Below are 12,218 nucleotides of genomic sequence, written 5' to 3'. Positions count from 1 at the left end.
AAATTGTTAATTGCACTGATTTTCCTACCCTTGTTCCCACAAGACTCAATTTAAGTGTGTGTGTGTGTGTGTGTGTGTGTGTGTGTGTGTGTGTGTGTGCGCGCGCGCTCTGAAATGTGTTTTTTAAAGAGGCTTAAGAGGCTGACTAAATGAATGGACCAATTTGCCTTTGCTCTGCAATCATGGGAGTTTGTATGGGATTTAGGGTATCAGAGAAGAGTAAAGGAGAGCAGACATGTAATCAGAATTTTCTAATTTTGTCTCTGCTCCACTCTTCCCCTGTGTCTCCCTCCCTGTACTCTCATTGCATTTTCTATCTCTCCGCTCACATTCTCTCCCTCCTCCTCCTCCTCCTCCTCCTCCTCCTACTCCTCATCCTCCTCATCCACATTTCTCCAACCTCTGCTAGTCTTCATCCCCTCGCACTCCACCTCCGACCGCTTTTCGGTAGATTCTGTTACATAAAGGTTTCTCTTTCTTGTCTTGTTTTCCATCTGGTTTCATCACCTGTTTTCAGCTGCAGGTGAATGCTCGGACTGGGCAGCCAGGTTGCCACGGGAACCAGAACTGCCTTGACCAACGGTGTGTGCTGCCTGATGTCCGACAGCAGCTTGTCAAAACCGTAAACATTCAGCGCCTCAACCACCAAGGAGGAAATATAGACAGCTTTGCCGCTGGTCACGTAGTAACCCAGCGTCACGTTGTGGGGGCTGCAGTCATCACGTTCCACCTGAGACAGAAAAAGAAGAAGTTATAGGTTTTGTTTTGTTTTTTGTTCACTACACTCGCATCTGTATTTCAACAGATTCAGTGTACATATATCCTCACAACGTGGTGATGCTTGTATGACTTGTGTTCTTATTTCAAAGCCTGCATTTACTACCCAAAGCATCAAAGAAGAAATCAGTGCTACCAGGTGAAACACTCAGAAGACTGCAGCAGAGACGAGGTGTAAAGCACCTTTTTCTAACACATGTTGTGCCTGAGCTATAGGTTTAGAATACAAATGCATCAGACTAAGAGTATTTATAATCCTTGTGTTTTTTGTTTTTTTTTGAAAGGCAAATCTGCCTTGAGGGAATATTTTCATTTGAGGCTTCAACAGTCATAAATCTGACTAACTGTGTCCTGGAAAAACACATACAGACAACAATTGGTGGTGAGTCAAGGCTCGTATTTCTGGAACTACACGCCGCCCACCTTCCTCTCCCCTCCACCTTCATCCACACTGAGCAGCTGTGGCTGTTACTATGGCTCCCTCCTCTTTCTTCATCCTTCTCTTCCTCACAGTCTCATCTGTAAGCGTTAGCCAGCTGCCCCAAGCTAGTCTTTTTCTACAAAAAAAACCCACCCTCTCTTGGTGAAACTGTATCTCATTACCTCTTCTAATCTTCCAACAAAAATTTAAAAAACTCAGCCTGTTTTTTTTTTTTTTAAACCATACCTACCTGCCAGCACTCGCTGAAGCTTTAGCCCCAGTTCATCAAGAAGCTCTTTGGTTTTTAATTATCCTCAGCGACACATTCTTTTATTCCAACAACATACCTGTGTGTTTTGCATTTCATTAGAAAACAAAAAGAGATCTTTTGGATCTTTTACTTTATGTCTTAACTCAAATCACTGAGTGAGGAATTTTAACCATTTCCTTTTCATGATAATATTTGACTGTAAAGCATTTGGGATTTTATGTCCTCTTGTTCTCCTACACTGAAGGTCTGGAGCCATATGTGGCTTTTTTGCCCCTTATTATATTTATTGTATGGAAATAAATACTTTATGTAACATTTTGATTTTCATTATGATTGTTGTTGGCCTAAATTGCCTATAGACAAAATTACACAACAAGAGTTTTAACATTTCATTAACTAAAATGTGCGTCATAGCTACAGCTTGGTCCTTTTTTTTTTTTTTTTCTTGAAATTTCTGCTGGTGGCCAGTCTTGAGTCACATCCAAAAAGAAGAAAAGTCTCAGAGGAAAATAGACAATTTAATAGTTCCAGCTTTTGGCCAAAAATAGCTCTTTTAAGAAAATAAAATCACTGATTCCATATTTTGCATGTTATTTTGTTTTTTAATTTTAAAACGGTTCTTCAAAGCTGTCAGCTGAGTGGTCACAATTTGTTTCAAACCCTCATATTAAGTATTTTCTTATAGCAGAATAAAAACTATTAATAATTGGTTTATAACACAGAGTGACAGTTATAACAGCAATAGCTAATTATATATATTCTATATAGATATAGATAAATTGTAAACAACCACATCTACTGATGATCAGGAAATGTCTCTGTAAGACATATGTTGCTCATCAGCAATTAAAAACAGCATGTACTGCATACACTACAATGTCCACAATCACATACACTTGTAGTAAAAAAAAAAAAAATGGCTGCATTGTGTGGATTATTTGTGTCTAACAGCACACAGTTACAGAAGACGGATAAATCATGGTTAAGACGGCCGGACACATACACTTGATCAGTTTTTGAATTGTTCCCATACAATATACAAAGATGTAACTACTCATTATGAAATAACACCACATTATGTAATTAACAGCCTGGATACAATATGTAATAAGGTTCTTTTTGTGACAAATTACTACATTTTGCAGGCATTTTACAAAATGCAGGTTTGCTCAAAATGGATGTCTTCATTCATGAAAATCCTTATAACACAACGTTTATTTTATGCACTCTGGCATGAATCATTCTGACTCAATATTCCTTTTAAAAGATGCAATGCATTCCTGCATTCCTTAACATAATAACCAGCACAATATGGAATAATTTATTAAAGAATATGGGTAAACCTATTACACATTTATTAAGTCATTAAAGAATACAAATCCTTTGTAGGTTAGGTTTTGGATTTTAAATTGTTTATAGTACTAATGCTTTTATAAATAAATGTATGAATACCAATCATAAGATCTATATTAGCTTACACTGCTGTAAAACATTCATAAACTTCCTCTAAACATGTATTGCAGGCTTAAAACAACTTTGTAAATAATATTATTATTTAAAGCTAATGAAGATATAAATAATTATATATGATTATCACTCTCCTGTGTTACCAAGCATTAATCAGCTGTTCATACTGTTCAAACATTACATTAAAATGTCTGTATGTATGATTACAGCCACACTATAATGTTCTGAACCAATTTTTAAACACCACTTGTAAATGCTAAACCAGGGGCTTCCTCAGGCACCCTGCAGAAACTGCAAGGTTTTGATGTCACGTTTGTTTTGCATACCTACTTTAAAGCAGCACTGTACCTAATAAAGCCAAGCCGACACTAAGCTTGCCCTCTGCTGTCACATCTTTCTCCCTGGCAACATTTTAAAGCTGTAAAACTGGCAGATCTTTGCAAGCAATTATGGTTAACCACATTGTTCAGTGATGCAACACATTAAATACTGCTGCATGCTAATTTCATGATGTTTGTTATAGTTGCCCATTAACAATGCCTCAAAACAGTGTCTACATATCACAGCATTTAAAGCTCTGGACATTTTTATACCTTGTTGGTTCTGCTGCTGTCTCTCAATAGTCTGATCCAGACTGCCAAATAATAGTCTACATTATTTGATGGAGAGGATGTGAACTGAGGAGTGTGTGTGTGTGTGAGTGTGTGTGAGCATGTGTGTGTGTGGCAGGGGGTAGATGAAAGTGGACTGGAGCTTAGAGACACTGAGTCACTCCCTGTGCAGGCTCACAAACAACTGGATAAAAATAGAAAAAGCAGGCAGATGAAGACAGAAGACAGGCAGACAGCACGATGAGGGGAGGCAGGTGGACAGACAGAGAGGCGGGCGCATACGACGGGCAGACCAACAGACAGGGGAGACAGACAGGTTGGCAGAAAATCAATTGACTTAAACCGCGGGAGCAATCAGATAGGGGAGATGGTGGAGGAAGCAAGCAGTACGAGAAATGTAAATATTGAGAGATACGAGGGAAGAGGGCGAGAGTGCGATGGTTTCAGAGAGAGAAGATAAAAAAGAAATACAAACAGACTCAGTTGAAAAGGAACATAAGAAAGGTTGGACAAAACAAAACGGAGACAGAAAACGATCCACAAAAAGCAGCGTAATCGAAAGATCACTGGACTGCACTGCCATGATGCAGGAAAAAGAAAAGAATAATTTATTCTGGATTTATTTTCCATTAGCATGTGTGTGTGAGAGAGAATGAGTGTGTGTAATAACCCCTCTAAGCAAACACTGACTATTCAACAGGTTATTTCTATTCAGACACGAACAGCGTCTGCATTAGTCATCTCTCTCTATTTGTCTCTAGCACCATTCAGATGAGTCCTTGTGAGGTGAATGAGAAAATGATAAATACTGTATAATACTGTAAAATGATGACACACTCAAGAATGGGATATGCACGTATATGAAGAGACAACACTGCTGCAAGATTAAAATCTAAAGATTTCTAAAGATCAGATTTTATATTATTAGCATCAGTTGGAAAAGCACTTTTACTCAGTATAATGGTACAGACACATCAAGACTGTTGGGAGTTAGAGGTAAGATTATAAGTTAAAGCTCTGAAAACCATTTAACATCTGTATCTTCTTCTAACGAGACAACTCAAACAATTAACTGCCTATGAACCCCTGGCCTGTGACCTTTATTTACTTGCAACTGACTATTAATTACTAGCCACTGATCTGTATTTACCAGCTACCAACCTATGTTTACTCACCATGACCGGTATTTACGAGCCAATAACCTGTGTTTATTAGCCACCACCTGTATTTACTAGCCAACAAGCTGTGTTTACTAGCCACGACTTGTATTTACTAGCAACCGACCTATGTTTATTAGCCAGTCTTTGCTTTACTAGCTACCGGCCTGTGTTTACTAACCATTCACGTGTTTACTAGCCAGTGGCCTTTATTTACTAGGCAAAGCAAGTTAATTTATATAGCACCATTCAGACGTGAGGCAATTCAAGGTGCTTTACAAGAACTTAGAAATACATTAAAATAAAACATTAAAGGAACATTAAAATTGTTAATTACTTGATAATTACTATCAACTTACCTGTGTTTACTAGCCATGACCTGTATTTACTAGCTGACTATCTGACTTTTATTTACTACCCACTGAACGGTGTTTACAAGTAACTGACTTGTGCTTACTAGCCTGTGACTTTCATTTACAAGCACCTGAGCCATGTTCAGTAGCCACTGATGTTTATTTAGTAACCACTGACCAGTATTTACTAGCCACTGAGTTGTGTTTACTAGCCTGGGACTTTTTGTTACAAGCCACTGATCCATGTTCACTGGCCATTGACCTTTATTTACTACCCACTGATCTGTTTCTACTAGCCACTGCCCTGTGTTTAGTTGCATGTAACTTTTATTTAGGAGCCACTGACCCATGCTCACTAGCCACTGACCTTTATTTACTACCCACTGATCTATGTTTACTAGCCATTGATCTTCACTTATTAGCCACTGACGTAAGTCTGCTTGTCTGTGTTTATCAACAACTGACCTGCCACTCATCTAGGTTTACCAGGCAGATGTGTTCCCACAAACATGTTTTATCAGCCCCGGGCACGTAGTTACTGGTCCCAGATCAGTGTGAACGTATTCCAAGAAGCATGACTACAGAGTCCATATCATACTAAAGGCTGGACGGTGCACTGATGCAAATGCTTCTTCTAGATGTTTTACTTAGCCAGATTATCCACTGACACATACATAGAAAGGCATGTGTTTAGTTATTTCTAAACAATTAACCTGTTTATTAGTCCATGACCTGAGGTTACTGACCTTGTGATTATAAGCCAGTGTGCTGTGCTTACTAGCCACTGACCCGTGGTTACCGTAGTGAACCTGTAAGAGACACTGACCTGTGCATGTGCTGTGGAGTCATTCAGAGCTCTCTGCAGGGCATGGCTCAGCCCTTTAGAGAGGTTCTGTTTCAGGATCAGGTCGAGGCGGTTCCTCCGCAGCTCAATGGACAGAACTGCAAAGACAAAGTTAGACAAATCTGAGCTCAGTGTCTGTCCCCAGTGTGTCCATATTTAGCTTGTTCGTATTCTGTGACAAATCTCACTTTCACCACACCACACCAACATAATGTCATACTTTATTGATCCCCCCCCCAGCACCATGGAGTTGGTAGGGATTTAATATCTTGCCCAAGGACACTTAAAGGGCAACTCTGGCAAAAAGGGCAGATTTTTGAAAATGGTCCAGTATTGAGCGGGAGCACTGCAACTGGCAGAAGCAAAACTTAAGCTACAACATAATCTCGCCAGGCAACTGTACACAGACAAAGTATGTCCATTAAAAGTGTCTGTTTTTGTCGCTGACAGGTCTGACAACACTATGGAAAGGATCACTCTGGGGAGAGACCTTTTTCTAATGAGTAAGACATGTTTTGTTCAACCAGGAACATCTGTTTTATTGCTCCCACCAAACTAACCACATTCCCTTTACAAAACTGTAATTTTAACATTGTCATCATCGTCTTTATTCAAACTTGACAGAAATAAAGTAAAACTCACTAAAAACATCTTGGTTTATTTTTCTGCGGTACCAACAATCACCAATCCTTTATTCACTGAGTTAGATGTGAAAATATTCTGGCTTCACATGTCGTTTCTCCCTGCTACTTCTCTGATGCTCCTCTCCTGATATTTTCACATCCAGCTCCGTGAATTAAGGGTTAATTTTCACCAAACCAGACCTGGTGATCATTGTGGAAAGATGAGCCAAGATGTCCTTGGTGAGTTTTATTTTGTGTCTGTTGAGTTTAAACAAAGAGGATGATGACAATGCTAAAATTACAGCTTCACAAAGGGAGTCTGGTTAGCTTGACAAGGGCAATTAATCACAATAAAATCACAATCCGGCCAAGCGCCAAACAAATCTCAATTTTTTTTAAAGGGTTTTGAGAAAACGGCATTATAAGGTACTGTAGTGCTGCAGAGATGACCTGGCCTACAAATTGTGCCGTCCAGATGAAATAAAACATGTTTGTTTGGTTCAGATCTCAATAAATATCACATCCTCACAAATGTAATTGTTTTTTTTCAGTGAACATGAAAATTGTAATGCAAAATTGACCATTTCCACTGACTGTATCACATATTGCAATCGCAATTTCAGTCAAAGTAATATTTTTTTTACCAAATGGTGCAGCCTCAGTAGTGATCGTTTCTATTATCTTGTCAGACAGCCTGTCAGGTGCAAAAACAAGCACTTTTGGTAGACTTACATTGATGGTGCTGTTGCCTGGGGGGGATTACATTTGCAGAGTTTTGCTTCTGCCAGCTGCAGTGATCTCGCTCAATACTGGACCAATTTAAAATATTGTTGTCCCCATTACTCACTTCGACACAAAAACATGGGAAAAAAGGGGTCTGGGCTGAAAAATTCTAAAGTTAGCAATTCATTCAAGGACAAAGGAGCTTGTACTTTGGTCTGTTATTTAACAGTATTCTGGTAAATGTAATCAAAGATTACAGTCTCCAGCTTCCTATTAATGTAAGTGTTTGTGCTAGAGGCAAACCTGCCTTTGCTTTTGTGCAAGTTTTAATTAATTTGTGTGCATGTAATTACATCTTGGACACATAATAGGTACACTATGCCTGAGCTTTTGAAATGGCATTTCATCATTACTTTGTAATCATTTTTCCAGACGAATGGCTAGAGCCTGCCTGTATGAAATGTTGAGTATGCTGTAGGTAATTTGATGAGGGACATGCAGGACCCACAGTAACAGTTAAGTGTTGTTTTGAAGAACGCCCTGAAGTTTTGGCCATTCATCTTTTGATTCTCTGTTCTTTATCTCCCACATGTGTATAACAAGATTGAGAAATACATCATTATTTTATTGTCATTTTGTTATTATAGATTAATCCTTGTGATGGGGTTTTAGTCTCGTACCTGTTTTGACCCAATACTTCTCCGTCACGTTGCATGGTAGAGGGCTCTCCTCTGCGCTGGTACTGGACGGAGGTTCTGTGGTTGTGGTGGGAGGCGGTGTGGTTTGCACTGGGATGAACACAGTGGTGGCAGGTGCCCTGGTTGTTGTTGTAGTTGTAGTGGTAGTAGTAGTAGTGGTTGCGGCGGTAGTGGTTGTTGCAGGTGTGGTAGCTGTAGTAGTGGTTGGAGGAGGAGTGGTGGTGGTGGTGGTGGTTGGTGGGACAGTAGTGGTGGTGGTGGTAGTGGTGGCAGGTGTGGTTGTGGTGGTGGTTGCAGGCTGAGTTGTAGCTGCTGTGGTCAGCTCGAGGCTTGTCGTTTGCTGCACGGTCGTAGCAGCGGTCGAATTCGACACTACCGTCACATCGCTCTCAGTGGTCACCACCTGTGACATCATCTCAACAGCCATCACAGTAAGAGTGGTCGTTGAGGGCGTCGTCGTGGTTACTGTCGTCAGCTGAAGGCCGTCATTGGTCACAGTGTCCTGGCTTGTGGTGTGAGAAACCGTGGTGGATCCTGATGGTGTCTGCACGCTCGCCGTCGTGGATAACGCTAAAGTTGAGGTGGTGGTGGGTGACAGAGATGTGTTTATGGCGGCGGTTGATGTGGCTGTTTGCCGCGAGGTGTTTCTGGTGCGCACGGGCATGGTGGTGTTCCACTGGTGGGTGGAGAAAGGGCTGGTGACGTTGGCAGGGAGTGTGATGTCGTGGTCGCCCACTGTGGAGAGGAGTGACTCCGGGACGGTGGGGAGATCCCAGGCTGGCAGGCTGCTCACCGAGTCCTCTGCAGGGCGGAAAACATTTGGAAATGATATTAAAGGATCTCTAGTGATATTCTGAAGTTTTTTATTTGTCAACTAATCCCTTGAAAAGACAAAACCAACAACAAATTGATCCTATTAGTAAGTATTGTCTGTGAAGCTTGATCTAGCTTATTCCTCTGTGTCACAGAGCTCCATTGTTGTCCAAAACCATTAAAACACATCAATGAGTGACACTGTTACACTGAGGGACATGTTTCTTCATTACTGTGAACACACACTGCAGTTATTTTGATTCAATCCCAGATACACCTTCCTGCAGCCGGTCTCACAAAAACACACTTTGACTAAGGGTGAGATATAACAGATAGTCAGTCTTCAGATAGATGCTAGAACAAAGCAGTTTAGTTCTGGACTGTCTTAGGTTGGACTGTGGCACAATGAATTATGAGTAAATCATGATCTTTTTCAAAATAAAAAAAAAAAAATGGCCGACTGAGTGACCACATCCAACAGCTCAGCTCCGTTTACCCCAGCAGACAATATTTATCTTTTGGAGGACTTCAACAGTTAGAGGGACATTTTACTTGGAAAGTTTAGTGAAGAGTGTAAAAAAAATCTGATATGGAAAAAAAACTGCAGGGACAGTAAGCAGTAATTCCACTGTTGAGAGGAACATCAAAGATGTTCAAAAAACATAAAAGAAATATGGCACAAGACGCAAAGAAATCATTGCTCTCTGCAAAGCAATGTTTGCAAACCACAAGTTATGAGCCATGTTTCTGTCTTTTGTTGTTGGATGCTACTGATCAGTTGGTGGCACTGATTGTTCCCATGGTAATGTGGGTCTTAAGCCCGAGTCAGCCTGGGGGTAAGGTGTCTGATTTTTTTGACTAACAGTTAGGCCAGTCTTAATTTTGCTCATAGATTATTTTTGTGGTCTAACTTGCAATAGACTAAAGACTAACACTACAGACCAGTCTCGAATATCTTTGTGAATCTGGCCCCTGCTGTCATTGATTCTCACTAGACCAAATGTGTATTGATCAAGGGCTGAAAATGTTCCCAAAAGAAATGCACTGCACAAATGCACAAAATAAAACCACGACTTGTATCTCTTCATTAAGAACTAAAAGGCTTAAGAAAAGGAAAAAATCCACACACTAAAAGTGGAAGAGCCTCAGTTTGAGGAAAAGCCTGGAGCTCAAAATGTCACGTTATAATGATATAATGACCGTTGCCTCTTGTTTAGTCTCCTTAGGATGAGGTAGGAAAGTCTGAAAATACTAAAATCAGTCTAATGCATTGTTGGTTTTGGTCTTTTTATGGCATTTGTTGACAATAACAAAATGATGGAGTACTGCAAACCTTGGACTATAAAGCAACAATAAATGTGTGTTCTGAGTTTGTCACACCACAGAAACAAGTTATTAGCCACCAAGCCAAATTTGAATGATTTAAAAAAAAAATATATCACAAGGTATATAAAATTAGGTCTCAAAATCATGAAAAAATAGCAATTTCTCTGAAACTCTTGGGGCGCGTCCACTCAACTGTCTCAGTGTCAAACACCACTATGACCTGAAAGCAGCCTGAAACATGGATGCTCTGTCTAGCACCTTTATTGGACATGTCCAGACATGTTTGAGCCACCACAGTCAGAGGACGGTGACAGGATGTTTTTTTCTCTTTTCTTCTGTGTCAGATTGTTGGAACTGAAGTGAGCTGAAGTGATATGCTGGGCTGATTTGGACTTAGAGAGTCGCTGAGGGTACATTTGTGTCTGTCTGTGGGCCTTATATAATGGTGGGGGACCATGGCTCTGGCACAATACAGAGCCATGTTTCAGGTCCACCCAAAAAATACTGACATGGGAATTGTGAACAAAAGTTTACCAGTCTAACTTCAGAACTCAGTACTTCATAGTTCTCAGTTTTTCCCACATTTTTATCACCTATGTTCCAACATGTGGAATGTATTCAGAGGAAAAACTCACTTTTTTTCCTCTACAAGGACTTTCAGTTATCCTTCAACATGAGACAATCTAACTGTCATATGGATAAAAAAAAAAGTGTAAATGCACCTAAGATGTGTGCAAAGGCCCACTCGCATAATTAAACACTACCTGGATGATGACAGATGTATTTTACCTCTTAGAAACAAAATGTGAAGCCATGCATCTTAAATCCACTTAAAGCAACTCGGCAAAGGAATCCACACGTAAAGAAAGTCGTGCAAATGATACAGTTGGCAGATTAATAACAGACTTGTCAAGACTGAATTGTCAGTTTTCTCACAAATGAGGAACAAGGAAGATGAGCAGGTTATCATCAATTTGAAGACGCATAAGATGAAGTGCGCAGGAAATAGGAATCCAATTTCATTGTGCAAACCACAGAAGCGCCATTTAATCCATCTATGTCTCTAGACAACATAGTGAAATCAGATACATGTCGATGAGAGGTGTAAAGGAGGCTGGAGTGAACAAGAGGAGGCAATCAATCCTTCCAGACTGAGAGAGATCCTGATTCCCTCTTATCCTCCCCTCACATCACCACATGAGGACATGCTGTATTGTGACTGTGATGTGAATCACTGTGATAGGAAACACTGGGAGGTTAGCTTTTGTTCATTCTCGTGTCGGAAGCTAAAATACGTGTGAAGGAAATACCTTGTTGGTGATGTCACTGTTACAGGTGTGACATGAAGAGGGAGGACAGAGGTGGTGGAATGAGACAGGACAGAGGATGATGACAGAGGTGATGATGATGATGATGCTGATGATGATGATGACGATGACATATGATAGAGGTGATGACAAAATGATGATGCTGATGATGAAGATGATGGTTGTGTCGATGGCTATGGTGAAAGCACTGCTGAAAATCACACTGTGATGAAAATGGTTATTAAAGATGAAGACTGATGAAGAATACTATTATAACTAATTTTATTGTGTGATGGTGAAGTACTCAAAAAAACCTCCTTACATACTGTTGCTACATCTGTCAAGCTTTCAGTTCTCACATGGAGGACAGTATTATTGGTTCACAAAGACGTGGGGTTTTTTGTTTGTTTTTTAAATTATTATTTTTGTACTGCTGAGGGCCGCTGTAGACACGGGCAGCAGACGTTGGCCGCTTTACTTTGTCATCAGACAGTGTTCTCCAATGAGGAACTGAAGATGCCGTCTAATGCTCTCTGGAGTCACCAGACTCCATTTAGCAGAAACCCTCTCTTTATTTCACAGGACACGAGAATTGTAGGAGTTTGTGTTTGTTAGTTAGTTTGTGTTACTGTTTCACTTTGGTGTGATTTCAGTATTCAACAGGTTTGTTAAAGTCTGAACGAATGTTACCTGCTGCAGATCACTGCAGCGATGCACCAGCAACTCCTACGTCCCGTGAAGGAAAATTATGTTTTTTTTCAATGGAGTTTTGTCTTTAGGAAGAGAGCAAAGACAGCAGCTCCAGTTTCCCATCAGGAAAGACTGTC

The 12,218-nt window shown here is 40.3% G+C and overlaps 1 protein-coding gene across 3 annotated transcripts in view; it reads right to left on the bottom strand.

The window, feature by feature from the left end:
- The window catches only part of kiaa1549la (KIAA1549-like a), a 167,539-nt gene that overhangs the window by 94,826 nt on the left and 60,495 nt on the right, over positions 1-12,218 (bottom strand). For all 3 annotated transcript variants that reach the window (XM_084734596.1, XM_084734595.1, XM_084734597.1), the window contains 3 exons: positions 7,928-8,746; positions 5,884-5,999; positions 508-730 (listed from right to left, as the gene is read on the bottom strand). In XM_084734596.1, coding sequence (XP_084590722.1) covers positions 508-730; positions 5,884-5,999; positions 7,928-8,746 — 1,158 coding nt within the window. The remainder of the gene's footprint in view (positions 1-507; positions 731-5,883; positions 6,000-7,927; positions 8,747-12,218) is intronic.

The sequence above is a fragment of the Lutjanus erythropterus genome, chromosome 13 (genome assembly GCF_056507025.1).
Source record: "Lutjanus erythropterus isolate fLutEry1 chromosome 13, fLutEry1.hap2, whole genome shotgun sequence".
In the NCBI taxonomy this organism is placed as follows: Eukaryota; Metazoa; Chordata; class Actinopteri; order Lutjaniformes; family Lutjanidae; genus Lutjanus; species Lutjanus erythropterus.
The sequence above is the reverse complement of the archived record's forward strand: the minus strand, read 5'-3'. Positions and strand labels throughout refer to the sequence as shown.